General features: G+C 41.2%; 1 protein-coding gene across 3 annotated transcripts in view; it reads right to left on the bottom strand.

The window, feature by feature from the left end:
- Nucleotides 1-8586: 8586 nt before the first annotated feature.
- The window catches only part of CFAP206 (cilia and flagella associated protein 206), a 29561-nt gene continuing 11731 nt past the window's right edge, over nt 8587-26416 (bottom strand). For all 3 annotated transcript variants that reach the window (XM_065911437.1, XM_065911438.1, XM_065911439.1), the window contains 6 exons: nt 20136-20255; nt 19524-19722; nt 17438-17578; nt 14843-15036; nt 12802-12945; nt 8587-9052 (listed from right to left, as the gene is read on the bottom strand). In XM_065911437.1, coding sequence (XP_065767509.1) covers nt 8822-9052; nt 12802-12945; nt 14843-15036; nt 17438-17578; nt 19524-19722; nt 20136-20255 — 1029 coding nt within the window. In that variant the 3' untranslated portion in view covers nt 8587-8821. The remainder of the gene's footprint in view (nt 9053-12801; nt 12946-14842; nt 15037-17437; nt 17579-19523; nt 19723-20135; nt 20256-26416) is intronic.

Below are 26416 nucleotides of genomic sequence, written 5' to 3' on the forward strand. Positions count from 1 at the left end.
CTGTGGCTCTGTCCTCATCGTCGGCATCGCCCCTGACTGCATTGACCTTTCACCAGACATTCTAACTGCACAGTCCTCGCTTCACGTTAGGCGTATCAACAGGCACTAACTTCGACCGCTATAATCTCCACGTTCACGAAGCATGGTAACTGGCATAACTGATATTAGGAATAGTTCACTGTCAAATGGTTTTCAAGATATGTGGATTGGTTAAAAATACTGTTGTATTTAAGTACCTCCATTCTTACAGGGACATGGGTACAGCATTCTGAGATGCCCCAGAGCCTACCCCTTCTGTAGCAGGATCTTTCCCCCAAATGACTTTCAGACTTAACTGAAGAAAGTAGGGGAAACCACTAGACCATTCAGGTATGACCTAAAGCAAATCCCTTCTGATTATACACTAGAAGTGACAAATAAGATTCAATGGATTAGATCTGATAGACAGAGTGCCTGAGAACTATGGCCGGAGGTTCGTGACATTGTAAAGGAGGCAGTGGTCAAGACCATTTCCAAGAAAAAGAAATGCAAAAAGGCAAAATGGTTGTCTGAGGAGACCTTACAAATAGTTGTGAAAAGAAGAGTAGTGAAAGGCAAAGGAGAAAAACAAAGATATACCCATTTGGATGCAGAGCTTCAAAGACCAGCAAGGAAAGAGAAGAAACATTCCTCAGTGATCAATGCAAAAAAATAGAGGAAAACAATAGAATGGGAAAGACTAGAGATCTCTTCAAGAAAATTAGAGATACCAAGGGAACATTTCACACAAAGATGGGTTCGATAAAGGACAGAAATGGTATGGACCTAACAGAAGCAGAGATATTGAGAAGAGGTGGCAAGAATACACAGAAGAACCATACAAAATATCTTCATGACTCAGAAAATCACGATGGTGTGATCACTCACCTAGAGCCAGACATCCTGGAATTCAAAGTCAATTGGGCCTTAGGAAGCATCACTATGAACAAAGCTAGTGGATGTGATGGAATTCCAGTGGAGCTATTTCAAATCCTAAAAGCTGATGCTGTGAAAGTGCTGCACTCAATATGCCAGCAAATTTAGAAAACTCAGCAGTGGCCACAGGACTGGGAAAGGTCAGTTTTCATTCCAACTTCAAAGAAAGGCATTGCCAAAGAATGCTCAAACTACCACACAGTTCCACTCATCTCACACACTAGCAAAGTGATGCTCAAAATTCTCCAAGCCAGGTTTCAACAGTACATGAACCATGAACATCCAGATGTTCAAGCTGGTTTTAGAAAAGGCAGAGGAACCAGAGATCAAATTGCCAGCATCCGCTGGATCATCGAAAAAGCAAGAGAGTTCTGGAAAAACATCTATTTCTGCTTTATTGACTACACCAAAGCCTTTGACTGTGTGGATCACAGCAAACTATGGAAGATTCTTAAAGAGATGGGAATACCAGACCACCTGACCTGCCTCCTGAGAAATCTGTATGCAGGTCAAAAAGCAACAGTTAGAACTGGACATGAAAAAACAGAGTGGTTCCAAATTGGGAAAGGAGTACGTCAAGGCTGTATATTGTCACCCTGCTTATTTAACTTATATGCAGAGTACATCATGAGAAATGCTGGGCTGGATGAAGCACATGCTGGAATCAAGATTGCCAGGAGAAATATCAATAACCTCAGATATGCAGATGACACCACCCTTATGGCAGAAAATGAAGAAGAACTAAAGAGCCTCCTGATGAAAGTGAAAGAGGAGAGTGAAAAAGTTGGCTTAAAACAACATTCAGAAAACTAAGATCATGGCATCTGATCCCATCACTTCATGGCAAGTAGATGGGGAAACAGTGACAGGCTTTTTTTTTTGCTCCAAAATCACTGCAGAAGGTGACTGCAGCCAGGAAATTAAAAGACACTTTCTCCTTCAAAGAAAAGTTATGGCCAACCTAGACAGCATATTAAAAAGCAGAGACATTACTATGCCAACAAAGGTCCGTCCAGTCAAAGCTATGGTTTTTCCAGTAGGCATATATGGATATTTCTCTATAAAGAAATAAAGACTATAAAGAAAGCTGAGCACCAAAGAATTGATGCTTTTGAATTGTGGTGTTGGAGAAGACTCTTGAGGGTCCCTTGGACAACAGGGAGATCCAACCAGTTCATCCTAAAGGAAATCAGTCCTGGGTGTTCATTGGAAGGACTGATGCTGAAGCTGAAACACCAGTACTTTGGCCACCTGATGTGAAGAACTGACTCATTTTAAAAGACCCTGATGCTGGGAAGGATTGAAGGCGGGAGGAAAAGGGGAAAACAGAGGATCAGGTGGTTGGGTGGCATCACTGACTCAAAGGACATGAGTTTGGGTAAACTCTGGGAGTTGGTGATGGACAGGGAGGCCTGGCGTGCTGCAGTCCATGGGGTCGTAAAGGGTTGGACACGACTGAGCGACTGAGATCATTATTTATATATATATCCTGTTAATATTATTGCAAAATTTTTCATTCCATATTAGCATCACATTAATGGGGGAGTGGACTTCCCAAATAGCTCAGTGTAAAGAAGGCAGGTTCTATCCCTGGGTGGGGAAGATCCCCTGGAGAAGGAAATGGCAACCCACTCCAGTATTCGTGCCTAGGAAACCTCACCGACAGAGGAGCCTGGCAGGCTACAGTCCATGCGGTATCGAAAGAGCAGGACTTAGCAAATAAACATGACTTAGCAACTAAACAACAATATCAGAAAGAACTCACAGAAGGAGACCAGAGTTTAAGTAGTGAGACCTTTGAAAAGCTCAGCTCAGAGCCATGTTGAATCCCCCTCTGCCTGGTTCCATGTGTGCTGACTGGTGCTAATCACCTCTTGCGGTAACTGGCACAGTTCCCACTTAGGCAGTGCTTCAGTTCCCCGCTGTATGTGCTTATACATACCCATATACACTTAACAACTCATATCTGTACTTGAAATTAATTGTAAAAATTAAAAATATTCTATCATAAATTAATTTTGTTCTATATTGTTTTATACGGTTTATTTATCTCCTATTTTGGAGTGTCATTATAGTCTCAACTTACTTCAATTAACTATAATTATTCTTTGGACACTCAAATTGCCCCATATGGACCCTATAAGTCCACTCCTTTCTTTAAATCTGCAGCAACTTTTTGAAACATTTTTGATTTCTGGCAACAAGTTCCCAGGTTCCAGGCCAATCTTGATTTTTCCCTCTTCTAAGCCATGGGATCAACTACACTTTAAGAAATTATGGTTCCTTCTCGGGGAGAAGAGTGTTACACACATACACACTGATGATAATTAGGGTGGTGGGTAAAATGCCTTAGAGCTAGTTTTGTGGCATTTCTGGTTCACATAATGTAAATTTCCTTCTTAAAATTTTCATTGCCTACAAAGACTTTGTGCTCTATTACCATGAGCCTCGACTAGATTCTGATGCCTCTTGTCCTAACTGATCCGCCCAAAACCCACCGGGGACAACCCTATATTCAGATAGCGTCAGGATGATTGGTCCATTCCAGTGAAGGAGACTGCACATCAGAATAAACTGTGGGAGGTCTCAGGAAACAAAGGAAAAGACAGTTACAGAATCTGGGGGAAGAATGGACTTACTGTGTATGTTTGCTCAATCATGTCCAACTCTTTGTGACCACATGGACTGTAGCCCGCCAGGCTCCTCTGTCCATGGGATTTTCTAGACATGAATACTGGAGTGGGTGAAATTCAAAAAGAAGCAGTACTTTGTTAGATTCAAAGCAGGGCTGTGTGTGAAAAACACAACATCAGATCTGAACAGTCTCAGGATCCTGTTTCCTGGAAACTCCAAAGTTACTGTATATGCAGACTGTTATACTCAGGAGTCCCATAAATGAAGGCTTTGCAGCTAGGTTGGAAACTGAAGCTGTGTCTTTGGATCAAAGTGACTTAAATCCTTCAAGCAAGAATAGAGTGTTTCATTGTTACTGATACAATTTCCACAGCAGGGTTCCTAGCAGTGTATGATTTCAGAGAACAAAACTTTTCAGTGAATTAGAAAGTAGACACTCAAAAAAGGGGGGTGTTATTATACTTTACAACTGTAGCGTATCCTTGAGAGAGATGTTGTTTCCTGTTAACTTTGAAGCTGGGATTGTGGTGTTTCTCATCCCAGCCCAGTGAATGGCCGGGCAGACATTTACATTCTTAGTTTAAGGTGATTTTTACTCTCTCATTTCGAATTATCCTAAGTCTTCCAGGACAAGTATCATTTCACTGTGTTTCTTTTACGTATGTCTAGCTGTCCGTGCAAACCTTGGCTAGAGCAAGGAGCGGACATCTCCATCACGGGAGCCATAAGATCACTTGCCTGATGATGAAACAGCCTCACGGCGGCTGCTGCTCTTTCCATCTGAGCCCCCAGTGACTTTGATTGTCACCATCACCCTGCAGTATTTGTCTCGATACCCGGTCACCTCTATCTCTGCTTAGGTATCAGAGCTACCCTAGTCTCAGTGAATTCTCTGAAAAGAAGCCCACTGCTACCTCCATTAGCAACAAAGGAGAAGCGTGAACTTCATTAAACAAAAAGACTGTGTGGGAAGCTAACACCAAAAGGCTTGAGATTGTAGCTCAGTTCAAGTATGGTATTTGTACAACAGATTATTAAAAGTGGCCAGGTGTAAACTACAGTAAGCCATTAAAGAACTGTGTAGACAAATGCAGATCAAGCATATTACTCTCATTCTTCTATTTTAAAAAAATCCCAAACTAATCTGAGACCTGGATTCCTTCCCTGGGTCGGGAAGATCCTCTGGAGAAGGGAAAGGCTACCCACTTCAGTGTTCTGGCCTGGAGAATTCCATGGACTGTATGGTCCATGGGGTCGCCAAGAGTCGGACACAACTGAACGACTTTCACTTTCACTGTGATTTTAAAACAACTCTTTCCTGTGGTATAAAAATTGCTAAAGACAAACCAGAAGGATTGTTGCATCTTAGAACTGAGGAAATTTGTTTTAAAAATACAAAGACACAAGGTAAAATTCAGTGTCTGATCTGAAAGAGTTAAATGAGTAATAATCGTCAGAATCTAAATACTTCTTCTTTTAAGTTAGTAAATTTGATGTTTTCTTTTTATTAGAATATAATGGCTTTACACCGTTGTCTTCGCTTCTGCTGTTCAGTGAAGTAAGTCAGCCATATGCCTGCACAGATGCCCTCCCCCTTGGACCTCTCTCTTGCCACACCCCCAGCCCCTCCTCCCCTCACCCCAGGTTAAACATTGCTTCTTTGAGCTTAGCTCTCCCTTGCCTCTGCTTTCAGTTTGAGTTATCGCAATCCCATTTCTCTTTTCCTGCCAAACGGTCACTGATAAGTAGTCTCTACTTAGTTCTACAATCTTCTGCTTCGCTGGCTGCAATCTTATTTCAACTCAAGCCAACACTGTTCAAAGAGCTTGGCAGTTGCCAACTCCGTTCTGCATCCTCTTGTGCTTGTTCATCAGACATTTAAGGAAAGTCCTACTGTGCCAACCATTATCCTAGGTACAGAGATCCAGAAAACAGAAATCGGGGAGAATGAGGGTGGGAGCGCAGCAGACACAAACGCTGGGGGATGCCCCCTCTCTCGGCTGCATTGACGAGGCGCCTGCCAGACAAGCGCGCTACCCGTGCTCACTGACTGGTCGGAAAGCCAAGATCACAGCATCCGGGCCCATCACTCCATGACAAACAGGTGGGGAGACAGTGGAAACCAGTGTCAGACTTTATTTTGGGGGGCTCCAAAATCACTGCAGATGGTGACTGCAGCCATGAAATTAAAAGACACTTCCTCCTTGGAAGGCAGCATAGGCAGCATATTAAAAAGCAGAGACATTACTTTGCCAACAAAGGTCCGTCAAATCAAAGCTATGGTTTTTCCAGTAGTCATGTATGGATGTGAGAGTTGGACTGTGAAGAAGGCTGAGCACCAAAGAATTGATGCTTTTGAACTGTGGTGTTGGAGAAGACTCTTGAGAGACCCTTGAACTGCAAGGAGATCCAACCAGTCCATCCTAAAGATCAGTCCTGGGTGTTCATTGGAAGGACTGATGCTGAAGCTGAAACTCCAATACTTTGGCCACCTGATGTGATGAACTGACTCATTTGAAAAGACCCTGATGCTGGGAAAGACTGAAGGAGGAGAAGGGGATGACAGAGGATGAGATGACTGGATGGCTTCACTGACTCAATGGACATGAGCTTGAGTAAACTCCAGGAGTTAATGATGGACAGGGAGGCCTGGCGTGCTGCAGTCCATGGAGTTGCAAAGAGTCGGACACGACTGAGCGACTGAACTGAACCGATGAACAGATTTCATGGGGACAAACATTTCCTAGGGCTGTCTGTGGAGTCTATTCCAGGGGACAAAGGTGTATTAAAGACTCTAATATATTCAGGCTGTTTGGACTCTGCCTACTATGTATATAATGTATACAGAGAGCATGGAAGCAGAAAATGCAACTGAAAGATAAAGGGATATATTTTGAAAAGTCTCACATGTGTTAAGGAATTTTTACTTTATCCCCTAGATTTAAAAAAGTGTCTTTTTAAGTAAGGGGAGTGAGGGTTGGCGGGGAGGGAGCCAGGTGATCTGATCAGATTTATATGTTACAAAAATTATGCTGGTGAATCAGGCAATAGTTCTAAATCCTAAATTATGACAACAGCAGTAAGACTAGGAAGACATGGATCTCAAAGGCAGCTTAAGCCAAATCAACGGGGTGCAATGACTAGTTAAGTGTAGGGGCTGTGGGAGGCAGCCCAGAAGTTTTTAATTTATGCTGAGTGGGCGGTGATGCCTTTGACCACAGAAGGAAATACAGAGGGAGAAACAAGTTTTGCAGAGAAAATGAATTCGGGCCAGGGCCTGCGGAAAAGGTGCTGACCACTGACACTGGGCCCAACACGGTCAGACGTCCTCAGAGAGGCCCTGGGAGAGGACGGGTTGCCCTTGTGACCTAGCTCCCTTTGTTCTGATTCTTTTATTCTTAGCAGACGGCTTTCTGATACTAGCTTTTCAAATTGTATTTCATGTTTTTATTTGCTTGGCAATTCTGCTTTCAGCTGTAACTTCAGAACCCCAAACTGTGGTTTATCAGCCATCCTTTTCTGTGTTTAGGAATCTTGTAAGATCAAAAGAGGGTTGATTAGAATAGGAAAAATCAAATTCCTGAATTTGTAAAGGTTAGTACTACCTTTAATCATCCCACCATCTTCAGGGACGGAGCCTCCCACCCCCACTCTCACCCCCAGGGTTTCTGCGTCAACAGCCAGCCAACCGATCTGTAACATCACTTTTAAATGACAGGTGTGATAAACAGCAAGGTCCCACGTATAACAGAGGGAACTAGATTCAGGATCGTGTGATAAACTATAATGGAAAAGAATATAAAAAAGATAAGTGAATCCCTTTAACACTGTAAATCAACTCTACTTCAATTAAAAAATTAAACTATGAAAATCATGAAATGTATGAAAATGTATGAAATCATTTATGGAAATCATGACAACTGAGAAGCAGATCTGTTTTTGAAGTTTACCTCTGTAATATCTGTGGAAAATGGATTCTGAAGCATATCACGCTATTAATATGAGTAACATTTAACCTATGTTACTATGTTAACCTATACAAACTATACAAACCCCTTAGTTAGAGTCACCTAAGTCAAAAAACGTACTAAATATAAATGACCCCCAGCTGCCGAGGCAAGTTTTAATGGCCCCTCCGTCTGAGCGTCTTCATCATCCACCCATGTGTATCGGGAGTCTGTAAGGCGGTAAAACAAGGGCTCTGAAGGTCAGCTATCGGTGATTCACAGGGGCCTGAAACACAGCTGCCCGTGCAGTCAGGCAGACGGGGCGAAGGGGTGAAGCGGGGGCCCCGGGGGCTGCGGGAGCCGCACCTGCTCCCCAAGATGCAACCAGATGCACCCGCCCTACCAAAGGGCACAGCCAGCGCTTACAGCCGGCTGGCCGGGTGCTGCCCGATCGTCCAGTCTTTTCAAGGGGCCAGGGGCCAGACTCCACGTCAAATTTCCAGATTTTAAAAGACATCATGTGATCACAACTGTGATTTAAGATTACATTTTAAGTACTATTACAATTAGAAAAGAGAAATGAGAGGTTAAAAAAAAATGAAGAAGTGTTCAACAAATTTGTGCTAGGTAAAAGATAAACAGATAAAATAATCTGAGTAAAGGAATATTGAAGTATTAAAATCAAGACCTCAATTGGGATAAATAAATAAAAATAAAAACATCATGTGGGCCTTTGTTGTAACTGTTCCAAATTAATGAAGTCTTATATCAATTTAATTCATGTTACACTGGATAGCTAATGAAGCTGAAACTGTTAACTACATTTAAATTTTTTAATGTTCAACATTAAACATGATTTTAGAAATAAACTTCTATCCCAGGCATAATAATCTGATATTAATGTATAAAAAGTTATCTAAATAAAATTCCATCCCAAGCATAATAATCTTATATATAAATAGCTAATCATATTTTAATATATTAATATCTAATAATTTCAGTCTCGATGGTGCTATACGTTTTCTTAGAAGTCAAAGAGGAATGGACAGAGTTTTACCTTTCAATTTTAATAGAATGAAAAATGTATTACAGAAAACAATGTTCCCTTTTTTGTAGGAGTTTTGACAGTGCATATAAATGAGAATCCAAAAACATTCATACTACCAATGAATGTACCAGCACCTCCGCCCCCAAAATCAGTGAATTTTCACAGATGCAAACGTACTCTTAAATATTTGCCACTGTTCATAAGTTAGTGGTAGCTACATCAAAACCTCGGGCTCTACCTAGGTCTCGTCAACCGCTCTGGTTAGGTTGACCTTGACTCCATGGGTGGCCTCGGTCTGGCCCCCGCGCAGCCCAGCGACGTAGATCTGGGGCCGGGGCACGCGGCTGCTGCCGTCCCGCAGGGACTGCGTGCCCACGGTCTTCGAAGGGTAGACCTGAGAACAGTTCTCTCTCCTCATGTGACTGTGATCAGTCTGCACCGAGTGTGTGACTTTCCGACGCAAATTGGCCTAAGTAGAAAGAGAATTACATGGGGATGAACACTCGTCTAAAGAACAAATAAAATACTCTTAAGATACTAGTTAATATCTGCTTTTTACTCTAAGGTAATAGCTAATATCTGCCTTTTTCTCCCCCCTCCTCTCCATCCACAAAGAAATTAGTCCTACAACACAGCATGTTTCTACAAAACATTAAAATATTAGACAATTTAGAAATCTAGACAATATTAGAAAATAAATACCCTTTGCTGAGAAGTAGGAAAATAGATAAATGAAAATGGACATAAAAACCTAAAGTGAAAAACATACAGATTCAAATGTATGGTGAGCTCAATTCATTATTATACTTTGAGAGTCATACCACTTGGATTTTTTTCCCCCACCATTCTTGGTTTATTTGTTTAAAAGACAAAAATTTTAAGATTTCCATTGTCTTACTTAAATGGGCTTCACCCAACACTTAATTTGAAATGCTCAGATGTTTCCAGATAATATTTTATATTATTCTACATTTTGCTTACTCCTTTTACAGATTACTAGTAAACATGAGGTTAAACAGATTACTCCAGCTGGGAAGCAAGGAACAGCTTATATAAAGGAGAAGAAAAGTTTTACTGAAGCTGTGGTGAAGCCCCAGGAAAAAACTCAGAAGGGATTAGAAATGTGAGTTAAGAAGGAGAGACCTAGAATTAGAGGAAACATTTCAGAGTTTGAGATACTGCAGATGATGGAGAACTACTTCTGCACACAACTTATTGTCTACATTAGTAGGGCTTTACTATTCCTATGTCTTCATTAGCATAATTTTACTATTCTGAGTCTCTTGCCAAAGCAAATCACTTGACTTCATTGCAGAGCATCCTGAAAGATGCCTCAGCTCCTCAGCAGTAAACATTAACACAGAGAAGAAACCCCAGGGCTCTGTACCAGTTGCCTTCAGATTCACCTTGCTTATTTCCATCAATCCTGGACTGCTTTTTCATGATCTTTACCCAACCCAGTTCAAGCCCCCAACCCATCCCCGGATTGATCCCAGGTACTGGAACACCTACCTTCAACTAAACTTCAAAGTCTCAATAAATCCTGACCTTGCTCTTCCCCGCTCCGAGACCCTGCAAAGCTCTGCTGAAGGGGTGGTTTCCCTTATCGCTGTAAGCCATATACTCAGTTTTGTCTTATCAACAAGTTGAACTGGGTAATATATGGGGAGCTAGTATTCAACATGCTGCAAATCGGGGGGTAATTTGGTCTAAGGTGGGGATCAGAATGAAGTTGAAGAATGAGAAGAGAGGGTCCAGTCAGTACAAAGTTCCGCCTCACTGAGCAATCCGTTATCTTTTTTAAAAATTTCCAGCCCAGATCTAACGTTTACTTCTCACAGTCTGACGAACCATCACTCCCCTCTTCTTCATTGCCTATCTGTCTCTCAAGACCAACTTAATATGCCACCTCTGTCAGTGGGGTAGAACTTTTACTTCGCTTCTGTTAAACCACTTAACAGAAGGGCACCAATGTCACCTGCTAGACTCTCAGTCCCTGAAGAACAAAGCGGCGGGGTATGTAAGCTACCCAGTACGCATCTGATGACTTCGTGCGAGTCTAGTAGGTAATAGAAAAGAATACAGGGAATGGGAGCTTCAAAACTACGAGAGAGTACCTGGTGAGGATGCTAATGGACGATGATCGGAAGATACCCCAGGAAGCTGAAGCTTTGTCATCTCGAGAAATCAGGGGCTGAGAAGTTCCCACCAGAGAGGGGAACAAGGGAACTGGTATGGTTAGTGGCAAGAGAGACTGAACAGACAGACAGACAGGCTGGGCCTTATGTGAAACAGAGCTCTAACCAACAACCTCTGCAGCAACCAGTCTCAGAAGATATACCGCAACCTCAGTGGCTGTAGCGATCAGCTCAGCTGCCTCCCCTTCCAACTCTGAACCAATCGAAGAAAGCCTAAAATGCTCACTAAGCCAATCACATAAGATGCCCTGCTGCTAGCTGGCTCACCTCTAGTTAGCCCCTATTTCTTGTCTCTTGGACTGCAAGGAGATCCAGCCAGTCCATCCTAAAGGAAATCAGTCCTGAATATTCATTGGCAGGACTGATGCTGAAGCTCCAGTACTTTGGCCACCTGATGCAAAGAACTGACTCACTGGAAAAGACCCTGATGCTGGAAAAGACTGAAGGCAGGAAGAGAAGGGGATGACAGAGGATGACATGGTTGGATGGCATCACCGACTTGATGGACATGAGTTTGAGCAAGCTCTGGGAGTTGGTGATGGACAGGGAGGCCTGGTGTGCTGCAGTCCACTGGGTTGCAAAGCGTCAGACATGACTGAGGGACTGAACTGTACTGAGGTTCCTGTCATCTTCCTCCAGAGGAATACCCAAGCCTCCCCCTTCTTCACTATAAAACTTTTTACTCCTCTCCCCAACTCTGAGTCCCTGCCCAGCGCAAGTGATGGTGACCGACTCCCTGGATGCAGCAGTCTTTAAATAAATGGCCTCTGTTCTCACATGAGTAGTCTTTATTTCCATACCTGATTTCAGTTAAAGAGATGGGTAAAATATACTGAGAAAAGGCTACAGATAAAAAAAGAGTCTGTTCCTTCACACCGTATTTGTTGTTTAAAATGACAAGATACTATAAAAAGGATGAGTGGAGGAAATTCCGCTGAGTCAGATAGGATGAAAGTTTTAAAGACAGACTTCCAGGGCAGGTGCATGCCTGAGCGCCAAGTCACTTCAGTCGTGTCCGACTCTCTGCAACCCCATGGACTACAGCCCTCCAGGCTCCTCTGTCCACGGGATCCTTCAGGCAAGAACACTGCAGTGGGCTGCCAGGCCCTCCTCCAGGGGCTCTTTCCCACCCAGGGATTGAACCTGCATCTCTTATGTCTCCTGCATTGGCGGGCGGGTTCTTTAGCGCTAGCATCGCCTGGGAAGCCCTCAAGGGTAGGTACCTGCTGTGATTAAGATGACTAAGAATCAGGACAGGCGTGTCAAGTGTCTGAAAACAACAAGTTGACAGTAAGAGGAGAATGTATCTGTGATATAATAGAGGTATATTTCTGCTTCTCAAGAAAGTCCAAAAAGGAGATTATGCTTCAGATGATTAGAAGAAGCTGGAGGGCCTTAAATACTAGCATCCCATGCCGCTGCTGCTGCGAAGTCGCGTCAGTCATGTCCGACTCTGTGTGACCCCACAGACGGCAGCCCACCAGGCTCCCCCGTCCCTGGGATTCTCCAGGCAAGAACACTGGAGCGGGTTGCCATTTCCTTCTCCAAGGCAAGAAAGTGAAAAGCGAAAGTGAAGTCGCTCAGTCATGTCCGACTCTTAGCAACCCCATGGACTGCAGCCCACCAGGCTCCTCCATCCATGGGATTTTCCAGGCGAGAGTCCTGGAGTGGGGTGCCACCGCCTTCTCCAGCACCCCGAAGGTTGGCACAGTAGATTAAAACCATTATATAGATCAACAGACAGACAGACGGACAGCAACGATTATTGCTATAGTTACTGACTGATAAAATTTGAGAGCAGCTTCATGCTTTTATATTTCTACATATGCTTAATGCTAGAAAATAATGTTGTAAAGTTGGAAAATCATAAATTACGCTAATTATTTTTATTTTAGCAAAAAAACTGTACAACTCACTATTTCACGTAAATAATTTAGTATACCAAGTCTATGAATACCAGACTAAAATTCTTTGAAATTCTCCAACTATAAATAATTTAGAAGATAATATTGTTACAAACCAATTTTATAGCTTTTCTTCTTAATTCCCATTCATTCCACTCATATGATCTCACAATTGTTGGTGGCAACAAGTGCGTATCCGTCTGAGTGCCAGTTTCACATTTTGTAACTGGTTTTATATAATGTCTGTCAACCTCTTTCATCTAAAGAAGTAGAGTTTTATAATTAATATTTCTAAAAAGATAAACACTATTTTACAGATAACTAAAATATTTAGCTAAAGATTAACAAAACATTAGGAAAAGAAGAATATAAAACATACTTGTAAATATCAGCAAAGAAAAAAAAAGAAAAGCTCATAATTAAAGTGAGCCAAATGTAATTAATTTCCTGGGCATTGTGAATCTGTGCCCGATTTTATGAACTTAATGTAGGAGGTGTATTTTGAAAGGATAAAACATGACATCACTTGTTCCCAAATCAAATGCCCCTCTCCAGTTTCCACAATGTGAAGCATAAGTGAATACCTTCTTGGAAATGGCTTGAAGCTTAGAATAGCTATTAAGTATTAGGTATAAATCACGCTTGTTTAAAGTATCAGAACACCTTTAAAATATATCTTAAAGAATGTATACACAGCAGATTATTATCCATTTTAGTTGAATACATTCATTTTTCTGCCAAAGCACCCAGAAGCTCACTACAGTATTAAAATATTGAGTATTCAATAATTCCAGGCTAAACAAGTTATGATTATACTGGAAATGAGACTGCTGGAGCAGGTGGAGAGGATTAAGAAACTCCAGTCCCAGAGAAGAGGAGGGCAAAGAGATTAACTTCTTTCCCCAAATCAAGAAACAGATGATTTACTAAATGCCTAGTATTTAGCATAAGATATAATTTCTGCCAACCTTATGATATAATTAGGGAGATTAAAAGATGCTGAAAGATAACAATATTATATCAATATAATTAAACGGCAAGTAAAAATTATGAACACAGTATTGAAATATGGAGAGGGATTACTCACTTCTAAAGGTAGTGAAGGTTAATAAAGGATTAAATACACAGAAAGGGAAAACCAGGATTATGGGGGAAATTGTCCTTTAATAGAAGAGATATCCACACTCGGCACACCTCTCTGCTGACCCGAGTCTCGTCTTCCCCTGTCTTCCTGCTACCTTAGAAGCACGGCTGCGGCATCTCAACAGGCTGGCGGAAGGGCGTCAGAGCAAGAGCCAACGGCAGGTGCCTTTCAGCCACGCCGTCCCCGGCTGGCTCTCGGGGTCCTTGCCCAAGCGTTCGGACCCCGCTCCGTGCCTCACCGTCCCTAGCCCATCTTCCGCCTACCCGTTACTGCTGGGGTCCTTGCCAGCCCAGTGAGTCCGGCCCAGACCCACCTGCTTGATCATTAGAATGTTGATACATATAAAAAAATTCATAAATTATGTATTGCAGGGTTTTACTATAGTGAGTTGAAAAGGGGTAAATTAAACCAGAGAGGATGACAGAGCAATTAAAAGCCGAACAGTGAAAGTGAGAGGCAAGGAGAAAGCGAGGATCTGCAGCAGCAGAACGGGAACGCCTGCAGGCAGGGACTGTTGCCGCTCTGCCCACGGCGCCAAGCATCGTGCCCGGCACGCGGCCAGCAGTTCAGGACGCGTCCACTGAATGAACTAGGGGACAGGCACCACCTCACCCAGAAACACGCCTTCAGGTTCACTCTGCGGCCTTCAGACTGCTGCCCGCTGACCTCACGCCTCTGAGCCTGAGTTAGCGCCTGCATTCCCCGCACTGAGCGCCTCCAGTTTAGACGAGGAAAGGCTGTAGTTTCAGTGATTTACCCCAGTGTACTCTTGTCCTTCCAGGATTCTTCCAGTCTGATTCACCAGTCTGACTCCTTATCTTGTTTCCACTTATTCTTTGTGGACTTCCTTTGTTTCCATCTTTGGATGAGAACGCCTTTCAGATAACCTGTAAAGGCCCTCATCTGACCGTGTCTCCTGCCTGGACTTGGGGAGCATTCTACAACAAAATGTAACTTTTTTATCAACTACATTTTTAAATGTCATAAATTCTTAAAACACCAACCCTGCTTACCTGAGAATACTGAATAAGGGTTTCAAACTGCTGATGAAGTTCCAGTAGCTGAATCAATTCTGCATTTTTTTTGGCTTTTTCTCTAATTATATCAATGTAATTTTCAGGGTTTTCTGCAAATGAATATGCAGCGTCTCTGGTATTGAAAGTATAATACTTATCTTTATATTTCAAAATTCCAATTGATGGATTTCCTGAAAATTAAGAAAAGGAACTAAATTAGATAGGAAATACTCAGTGATTCTATGTTTATAATACACTCATAGAACCCTTCCCTCATACTCCATTTTTAACACATCACATGTCTTTATTTAGCTAAAATGTTACAACTAGCAGTTTTAAGTTACACATTTTGTTAAATTATATTTACATAAAATTCAAAAGAAATTTATTTTATATTTTTAATTTGGGGTGGCACACCATGCCACATACAGGATCTTCGTTCCCTGACTAGGGATTGAAACTATGCCCCCTGCATTGGAAGCGTGGAGTCTTAACCACTGGACTGCCAGGGAAGTACCATATTGTTAAGCTTTAAATTATGATTTTATCTAAATATAGTTCACAATCCAGATATAAGCTGCTTAAAAATCTTCTAAGTGAAGCCACTTAGTCATCTAGCAGGTTTTTCAAATCTCCTTAAACCAAACCAACTACTAGAAGCATTGTTTTAAAAATAATTTGGTAAGAACTACAAAAATGAGACATTTTTCCCAAAATGTACACTTGCATGTTAGGAAGTATTTCCCACTATGAAAAGATACTACATAAAATATGGGTTATAAGTATCCACAGTTTGTGGGAATTATATAGGAAACAGTAACACTCTTTAATTATTCTTTCTTTCACTTATTCAACAAATATTGATTGACCCTGTTCTTGGCACTGAGAATACAGTGAAAACAAATCAATAAATATAGCACAGACTCTGAGTGATCAGTGCTGCAGGAAACGAATAAGTAAATAAGGCAGGTTAGACAGTCGAAGGAAGGAGGGTGGGATTGATATTTTAAACTGGTGAACAGAGAAGGCTGAACAAGATGAGGCAGCAAAGTATGTGGCTATGTGGGGGTGGGGGGAGAGTGGTCCAAGCAGAGGGAATAGTCAGCACAAAAGCTTTGAGGTGAAAAACAGGCTTGGAATGTTCGGGAATAGCAAGAAGGCCAGTGGTGCTGGAGCAGTGCGCTGGGGAAGAAGGGGCAGCGATGTCATCTGAAAGGACTGGGTCGGGTAAGCCCCAGCATCACCTGGGGAGTCAAGCCCTGTGATCTGCAGTCCTGAGGCAGGAGGGACTCCTAAGCATTCCTCCCAGGCAGCGGAGGGGGCTACTGCCCAGGAAACGATGTAGAAGTAGAAGCAACGGGACAAGCAGAAATGAAGTCTCCCGATTAGCTGGTTCAGAAAAGATGCTAAACCCAAAGCCCCACAAGTCTGCCGATTTTTCTCATTCTCCTCCTTTCTTAGAATCACAGTTGATGGGAGCTGGAAGGGACCAAAGAGATTTCCTAACTGGTCCTTCTCCTTTTCTGGACCTGGAAACTGGGGTCCAAAGCACAAGATTTGCTCAAAGTTACTCTGTTTACAGACAGACAATGGGGACTAGAAACCAGGCTCCCCACGCGCGGGCCCATGGCTTTTCCAGCCACACGGAGGTACCGCTCGCTTCACTCCGCATCCATGCTTCTCTCGGTCTATCTCATGACTCCCTTCCCTGCGTATTGTGAACAGACAGAGAGAGAGAGAGAGAGAGAAATTGGGGTAGGGGGCGGGAAGGGAAGGAGAAAAGAGAACAGGAAAGAAACCACCTCCATTCCTTCTCTTCACTTCATGGCTCTTGTCTGGTTTCTCCCCAGGATCAGCGACCCTCATGGGACCTCAGAATACTATTCTCTCAGTTCCCCAAGGTGAACCTTTTATTATTCCCATAATAAAAAAATCTACTACCATAAAAAAAATGAGTCAGTGTATATGTTCTCTACGCTGCATACACACAATCCCAATAATTCTTTGTAATAATTCTATTTCTAATTCACACGGCACTTTTTGAATAATTTACTTTCCTCTCAATTTCTGATTTGTTTTGGAGAAGTTCTAGTAATACATATACCTCATAGGGGAATTTGACTTGATAAAACACTGGCCATTTCTTTGGTGGGATCTGACTTACACAGAAATACTGATCTATGTTAATGGGATAGAGCCATAAAGTGACAAAGAATATTTTTTAATAAACATCAGTCACACTAGTGTTGCACTTTGGAAGATGACATATTTTAGGAATGCCATATAATGTTTCTGGAAACCTTCACTGACATATGAGTCATCCCCCTCTTAAGACACTGAAGCACTCATATTTCATTATGTACATTCCATCACTTATCACTTGCATTGTAACTTATTTATGTCAGTTTATCAGGTTATGCTGCACGCGCTTCAAAGATAAATGCTTTGTTTGGATTACATTTGTAGCTCCTTTCCTAGTTCAACATTAGATTCCATGAAGTTTTACAAAGTGAATGAGTGACAATAAGCACACTTCATTTAAATAAAAAAAAAACTGAAGAAGGGAGAACAGTATTGTTTCCAATGACGTACCTGGAAGGAGAAGACCATCTGTCGTAGCAAAACTGTAAGCACAAAATCCCCGATACTGAATCAATAATTTATCAAAATTAGCTGTTGTTTCTGGGAAAAGCCACTCCAGTTTTTTGAAATCTGCTGCATTTACTCTATCTTCTAAAATGAAAGAGGAGTACAAGAGAAACCTTATTCATTGGGCAAATGAGCCAAGAGACTGGCTGCTATGTGACTAAAACAGAAATAAATTAACTTCTTTCAAGACAGAGTAGCTCTTAGTAACATAATACACGTGGTGGCAAAATACTTTGAATGTGATGCTTATATACTAGGACTGTCTCTTCTTGAAATGGTTGAGAATGAGCAGAAAGAGCCACAGAAACATCTCTTAGTAACTTAATTTTGATACAAGAAGTGCAATTTTTGTTCTTTACACTTGTAAAAAGTCTTCTTCATGTTGCTTTTTTTTTTTTACACGACTAAAAATGAGCACTTACAAAGCACTGATGCCAGAGCTTCTTTGTTTTTGCAATGCTACCCACACTCCTGTTTCTGGCTCTGTATCCAAACAGTACACACTATAAATGATCCCATGGCCACAGCTGGAAGTAAATGCATACTTTAGAAAAAACAAACCTTCTTCCCTCTTTTTTCCTGATGTGCCTGAAAGCGTCAAACCGTGATGGGATGTGGCAAGTATGAATTTTTTCAGAAGAACACTGGGTCTCCCAATTCACTGGAGCAGTGACTTGATAAATTGTGTTCTAGTGCATAAACAATTCTGATTTATAGCAGGAGATGACACATCTTGCTAATAATATGGTTGAGTTTAACATCTACTGCTGAAGTGGCGTTAACTTTTCAATTTCATTTAGTATTTGCATAGATATGCTGCTTTAACAAAATGACATGAGCAGGAAAACTTTAACTGGGAGGATGTTTTAAAGTCTTTCTGATTTAGTGTTCAGGTTTTATGTATTCTAGTAGTTTAAGAGTGAGTGTTACCACTTCATTTTATTTTTCAAATTCAAAAACAATAGAATTTGAAAAGGAAATTTAGAGTAAACTATTTAATTTCACTTTCTTGAAAAACTTTCCTTTTTAGGCAACAATTCAATTCCCCAACTCTATTTTGACATTTCTTATGAATTTTGAGTTGTATTTAACCAAATTATAGAAGGGGCTAAAAATATAGAAAGAAGTTTATTGGTAAAGACAGCCTTTCTCTAAGAATCAGTGCATCTATTAAAGGGTCTAAAATAAGCTCGATTTTATAGGAGTAACATTTATTGATTCATAAATATCCACCTGACTCTGGGGTAGACATATGGCAGACAGCATCCTAAAAAAATGGAGCTTTGTTTGCACAAATAGAGCAAGGATTAACATCCTTTTTACTACAAACCAATTAACAGAATCACTAAGACTACAGCTGAAAGCCATAAGCACATGAAATCACTCTTAATCAAAGCACTAATAATAACATCAGGGATGGTTATTGTCGCTCGGTTCCTAAGTCACGTCTGACTCTGTGACCCCAGGGGCTGCAGCACGCCAGGCTTCCACGTCCTTCACCATCTTCTGGAGTTTGCTCAAATTGATGCCCATCGAGTCGGTGATGCCATCCAGCCATCTCATCCTCTATCATCCCCTTCTCCTCCCGCCTTCAATCTTTCCCAGCATCGGGGTCTTTTCCAATGAGTAAGCTCTTCAAATGAGGTGACCAAAGTATTGGAGTTTCAGTTTCAACATCAGTCCTTCCAATGAACACCCAGGACTGATCTCCTTTAGGATGGACTGGTGGGATATCCTTGCAGTGCAAGGGACTCTCAGGAGTCTTCTCCAGCACCACAGTTTGAAAGCATCAATTCTTCAGCATCAGCCCTCTTTATGGCCCGGTGGTTATTGCTGGATAGCAAACTGTTCAGTTTATATATTTACAGTTTTCTATGTTTTCTATAATGAACATTGGTAGTCTTATAATCAAGAAAGATATTCAAAATTTTATCAAAAAGATAAAAGCTGAAAATTTTAAAACAAAAGAGTGGCTTTATTCCAGAGGTAATTTTAACAGGAAGAGGAAATAATAGCTGATTTATATTACCTATGTGCTCTTTAATTCTACACACGTCAGTTTTCACAGTCACTCCATCAAGAAGAGCTTGCATCACTTTCTCAGGAAAGAACAGGTCATGAGCCCCCAGGAACGGCTCAAGATGAGTAGTTAAGTTACTGAGGACGCTAATCAAGACAGTTTCATCCTGAAAACTAGCCCACAGGTTGGAAAGCGCAATGAAGATGGGCTGCAGAGGAGATACAAGTGTTCAAAAAGCCACTGTTTAATAAAACTATAAACCACTCTTCAAAATACACACGAATTTCTGCTGTGATAACGAGATCAATTCTCTCGTAAGACAAGTGAACGTCCCATGAAGTTAGACGATAGAATCAGTGAAATTCGACGGACAGACAGCACTGGTATCATGTACTTTGGTAGCAATTGTTTATTCAAGCGAATCCTCTCATTCAACTTACAACACCCGAGTTCTGTGGTTATTAACGACAAAATAAGCAAAAAGAACAGGATCAACTTGTATAAAACTAGTATTACATTTTCCATATTAAATACAATTAAAATTACTTTCAATCCAATTTTATGGGACTTCAAAGTTCATTCACCCTTAAACAAGTTTCAAAGCTGACGACCAATGCTTACAAAGACTTGTGATGTTGGGACGGCCGTCTTTGACTTTACAGTCAGTTTTAAATGTTCCAGCTGCGCTTCTAACTGCTTTATCATCATTTCCACTTCTTGAGCACAGGTGATTATATCTGACTGTGAAGACAACATAATTTGCATGAATATTTTGCTAAACAGTTATGTACGTCTTAAGCCCTACTTGCTCCCCACATCTCCTGAAGGGGAGCTCAGTGAGGGCAAGGAGTCTGCTCTCTGGGGTATCCTGAACACCAAGAACAGTGCTAACACACGAATAGGGCCCCAGAAACGTCTGGTGGATAGATGAGCCCTCTGAAGTACAATGGCTGTAATTTTTCTCAAATGTACACAGGTACTCTTTGATACTCAGCATAACTGCATTTCTAAGCAGCGGATCCTGTGACACGAAAGCCCCACAATAAATATTTACAAGTACAAAGGAGAGAAGCGAGGCACAGAAAAGGCAAGGAAATGGCCCAGAGGACACGCAGCAAGTGAGGGACAGAATCACGGCTCCACACCGAGCACCTGGGCCCCTGGCTCCCGCCCCTCGCTGCGACCAGAAACGGCAGGGCGAGGCTTAGTTAGCACCAACACTGTTCAGGAGTAACAATCACTGGAAGAGGAAAAAGCTGCGCTTGAGTTCTCAGATATCTGCAGCCCAACGACATGCTTTACTATTTTTAAATGACAAAAAATAATTATAAGAAATATCAAATATTAGCCCTGCATTTCAATTAATGAATTTTTTTCATTCACTTATATAATATGTATCCTGCTTTAATTTTACCTGTGCTATTCTTTAAACATCTCCCCTCCTCTTTCCTCATTCTCCCATTATTTATTTATTATAATTTTATAAATATTTTCTCAAAATTATAATAATAACTTACATATCATTGATCCTACCTAATAAGTCTCCTGTCTACCCTTCTGTTCTTCCCCCTTGACTGCTAGCTTTGTTTTAGAAATCAAAATATGAAAATGCAGTCCTTAACTTATTTAGATTTGTATACAAATAACCAGAAACAAATAAATCTGCCTACTCCAGTAGGCCTGGAGTAGCTTTACTTACAGGTTTTAAGAGGTGTGATGCATTAAGTAAAGCTACTCTAGACCTACTCCCCCAAGCTATGTCTGTAGGCTCCATCTACAGATTAGGCACACAGAACTTCTTGATTTTTCCTGACAGTGTCCTAGAACAATCACACTGTTTACATTTTACCGAAAAGAACTTGTTTACAACTATGTAGAATTTTAACTGCAAAGCAAGGCCTCATAAATAAAGAAAAAAAAAACACTCCATGCTCCGGGATTAGAAGATTTAATACTGTTAAAATGACTGTACTACCCAAAGCTACCTGCAGATTCAATATGATCCCTGTCAAGATTCCAAAGGCATTTTCAGAGATATAATGAACAATCCTCACATTTGTATGGAATCACAAAAGACTTCCAACAGCCAAAGCATCTTGAGAGAGAAGAATAAAGCAGAAGGCAACATGCTAACTGGTTTCAAACTACTACAAAGTCACAGTCATCAAAACCACATGATATTGGCACCAAAACAGACACATCGACCCATAAAACAGAACGGAGAGTGCAGAAATAGCCCACACAGATACAGTCAATTAATCTACCGCAAAGCACCAAGAATATACAACGGAGAGGGGACAGTCTCTTCAACAAATGGTGCTGGGCAGGCTGCACAGCCCCCTGCAGAGAATGAACCGGCACCACGGCCTTACACCACACACAAACGCAACTCAGAATGAGTGAAGGACTTGGACGTGAGGCCTGAGAACAGAAAACTCCTACAAGAAAACATAAGCAGTAAAGTGTTGACCTCGGTCTTGGTGACGTTTTTTTTTCCCGACACCAGAAACAAAGGCGGCAAAAGCAAAAATCAACAGGTAGGACTGTATCAAACTGCAAAGCTGCACAGTAAAAGGAAACCATCAATCAAACAAGAAGGCAACCAGTGGGATGGGAGAAAATATTCACAAATAGTGTACCTGATCAAAAATCTATTAAAAAACCCATACAACTCTAGCAGAAACAAACAATTTTAAAATGGCCAAGGAATCTGAATAGACATTTTTCCAAAGAAGACATATAGATGGGCAACCAATACATGAAAAATTGCTCAGCATCACTGATCACCAGGAAGATGCAAATCAAAACCAGAATGATGTATCACTTCACATCTGACAGAATGGCTACTATCAAAATGACAAGAACGAACGAGCGTTGGCAAAGACGGGGGACGGGAACACTTGTGCACTGCTGATGGGAATGTGACTCAGTGCAGCCAGTATGGAAAATCTGTAGAGAGGTTCTTCAAAAAATTAAAATAGACCCACCATATGATCCATTTCTGGGTACTTATCTGAAGAAAATGAACACACTAACTCAAAAAGATATATGTGCCCCCCTATTCACTGCAGCATCATTTACAAGGAAATCCTGCCATGTGCAGCAACATGAATTAACCTTGCAGGAATTTTACTAAGGGAAGTATGTCTGACAAAGACAAATGTCATATGATCTCACGTATATGAGGAATTTTTTAAAAATTGAAGGATAGTTGATTCACAATTTTGTATTAATTTTTGATATACAGAAAGTGATCCAGTTACACATATACAACTTTCTCAGGTTCTTTTTCCATGATAGATTATTACAATGTATTGGATACTGTTCCCTGTGCTCTATAATAGGACCTTGTTTTTATATGTGGAATGTTTTAAAAAAAAAAAAACTGAGCTCATAGATACAGAGAACAGATTGGTAATTACCATTGGTGGGGGGATGAGGTGGGCAAAGTGGGTGAAGGGGATCAAAAGGTACACATTTTCACTTATAAGATGTATGTCACGGTGATGTAACATACAGCATGGTGACTGACTGTAGTTCATAATACTGTATTGTACAATTGAAAGTTGTTAAGAGGGGAGCTCTTAAAAGTTCTCATCACAAGAAAAAAAAACTGTAACTCTATGTGCTGAAGAGTTTAACTAGATTTATTATGGTCACCATTTTGCAATATACACATATATGGAATCATTATCTTATACATCTGAAACATATAATATGTCAATTGTATCTCAATTTAAAAAAAGCTATTTTCACTATCCTTTCATTATCCTTGATATTGCAGTGAGAACTATTAATTTTATTGAATTTTCATCTTTATGTGCATAGTTTTTTAACAATCAGATCAAATAGAAAGTATACATAAAACACTTCTGTGCAAGTGGAAGTGAAAGTCACTCAACCATGTCCAACTCTTTGTGACCCCACGGACTATCCAGGTCTATAGATCCCATGGATGATACAGACTATACAATTCTCCAGGCCAGAATACTGGAGGGGGTAGCCTTTCCCTTCTCCAGGGGATCTTCCCAACCCAGAGATCGAACCCAGGTCTCCCGCATTGCAGGCAGATTCTTTACCAGCTGAGACACAAGGGAAGCCCAAGAATATTGGAGTGAGTAGCCTATCCCTTCTCCAGTGGGTAGCCTATCCCTTCCTGACCCAAGAATCGAACCGGGGTCTCCTGCATTGCAGGCAGATTCTTTACCAACCAAGCTATCCTTCATATCAAAACACATAGTTCTCTTACATGACTACTGGGTTGCGAGTTGAACTAGCCTTTTTCTCCCCTCTCTAGTAGAAAAGCATTTTTATATGAAAAGAACTGGCAGACAAACTATGATTTTTGAGCCTTATCTATAGTTTCCTGAGAGTCAATGAAATGAGTCCATCATTTCGGGAAAAGGATAGTTTTTGTTATCCATGATAAAATTCACATTTTGAAAAACTTGTATCTGCCACCACGAACTTGACAGCATCCTAACACAAAGTTATTTTCAATGAGATTGTTGGAGGCAAAAAAAAAAAAACAAGAATAAAGTCACAAACTTTCTTTTCATAGTGCAGTCCAAAAAATGCTTGGGGAAAGCATGTGTACCTAGCATTATTCTTCCTCTCCCCCACTTTTTAAATTATAAGCTTCTCATACTTTCTTCTATGAACATTTTCCAACAAATCTAAAACAAGCATAAATTCCACCTAACTGACATTTTACTTGCATTTTCAGAAAAATCAAGAAGCCCTGTGCAATCTATTCTGTGAAAGGCCCTGCAAACACAGCCTGGGCAGAGGAAGCATACAAAAGTCTTGACTTATATATTTTAAGAAATGTTGTATGTCATGCAACTTTTACTGGTACAATAACAATAAGTGGCTTTCTCTCTTTGGTAACTGCCATGCTCATCAAAAGCCCACAGAGGGTGGAATTCTGCTCTTTCAGCTAAGACAGTCAGCAAGACTGCAATCACCCCTGCCTTTCTCTTCCAGAATATTTGAATTTGTTCACTATAGCAGATAAAGTCCTGATCAAAAGACAATAACTCACTATCTTACCCAGGATACAACTAGATTTTCCAAATGTCTACATAAACTGAATGTAGCATTGGCAAAAGAAAAATTTTTGAATCAAAATCAGTATTTCAAAAAATCTTATTAATATTTCTTCAAATAATATGACTATAAAAAAAGAGTATTCATAGATTTCATGGACAGGAAAAGGTTTCAGCTAAATATAAACTGAGGTATTTTATAGCCAAGCAATAATACTCATTAAATTGTATCCATTCTGTAACAATCAACCTTAAACTGTAACTAAGGCAGATTGATGGGGGAAGGCTGGAGTGTTAAAAACTACCACATCCTAGCCAGCCGTCAAAAGAAATTTTGCCATTTGCAATGGCATGGATGGACCTGGAGGGTATCAGGCTTAGCGACATAAGTCAGGTAGAGAAAGACAAGTACTGTATGTTACCACTTATCTGTGGAATCCACAAAATAAAAGACTAGTGAATATTTAAAAAAAAAAAGACTCACAGATATAGAGAACAAACTAGTGGCTACTAGTGGAGAACAGGGAAGGGCAAAATAGAGATAGGGGATTAGGAGATTAAAAACTACAATGTATAAAATAATTAAGCTACAAGGATATATTTTTATAGCACAAGGAACACAGTCAATATTCTATAATAACTAAAAATTGAGTACTATCTTTAAAATTTTTGAATGACTATGTTGTACACCTGAAACTAACACTGTAATTCAAGTATGTCTCAATAAAAATAAAAACAACAACAAGAAACAGTGATTAAGCAGCAAGAAACTCAGAAACTTGAGAAAACTCATTCTAACGCTGACTAAGGGGAGTATGAAAGAGTCGTGAAGAGTGCTAAGGTCAGAATGTGAACTTCCGCAATAACACGAGCAACACAGGGTTTGGAAAGGAGATATTCCAAGAAAGCTCAGAGCCCTTCAGCTCGTGCCCCTGTGGGAATGAAGTTAGAACCGCTCTGCTAATGCCCTGACGGTGATGCTGGTAAACACTGCTTGTCGTCAGGGTCATCCTCATCTGCCTGACGACACCGCTCTACCTTACTTACTTACCTACTGGGGACCACCACCGACCCCTTTTCACAGCTGTGAGGGCTAAGGCACAGAGGCGTCAGGCGGCTTCATCCAGGACACACATTTAGTAAGTGGCAAAGGCAGGATCAGAACCTGGGCAGTCTGGCTGCAAGATCCACACTTACCACTTCAACCCGCTGCTCACCGTCCCTCTAGTGTAGACGTAAGAGTAAGAACGCCGATGAGAATTTAAGGCTGTCGGGGAATTTAAGAGTTTCCTGGTGGTACAGTGGCTAAGACGCCTCGTTTCCAAAGCAGGGGGCACAGGTTCAAGCCTTGGTGGAGGAAATGAGATCCCACTGAATGGCACCGCACCCAGCTGGCTGAATGTGGTTCATGAGCGAAAGCTGTGAGAAGATACTATAGAATGAACACATCCTCCACGACATCCGGAGAGTATGTGTGACAGTTTCCCAAAGTTCTTTCCTATAATTTCCCTTTCGAGCATAAAGGACAAAAGTAAGCATGAGATTCTGCTCCTGGGGACCCCTACGCACTCAAACTGACTGTGAAATCCTCTTAGTATCTGACTAGTTACATAGGTGCTAGCCACAGGTCCACGTTAGGGGAACATCTACCCTAAAGAGCGGTTTGGTTCAGAGAGCTGAGTTAGAGTCCTCCCTTCTGAAGGCAAACGGAGAGTAGGCCAGCTGTGAGGACCCCTCCTGGTTTGTTGCCATGAGTTCCTGTCTTTGGGTGTCATCTCTTTCTCCTCTGGAGTGGTGGTAAGGAGAGGAGGCAGATCTAGGGCGTCCTAAAGCATTATCAAGGGATTTCCCGGG

The sequence above is a fragment of the Muntiacus reevesi genome, chromosome 19, assembly GCF_963930625.1.
Source record: "Muntiacus reevesi chromosome 19, mMunRee1.1, whole genome shotgun sequence".
NCBI lineage: Eukaryota > Metazoa > Chordata > Mammalia > Artiodactyla > Cervidae > Muntiacus > Muntiacus reevesi.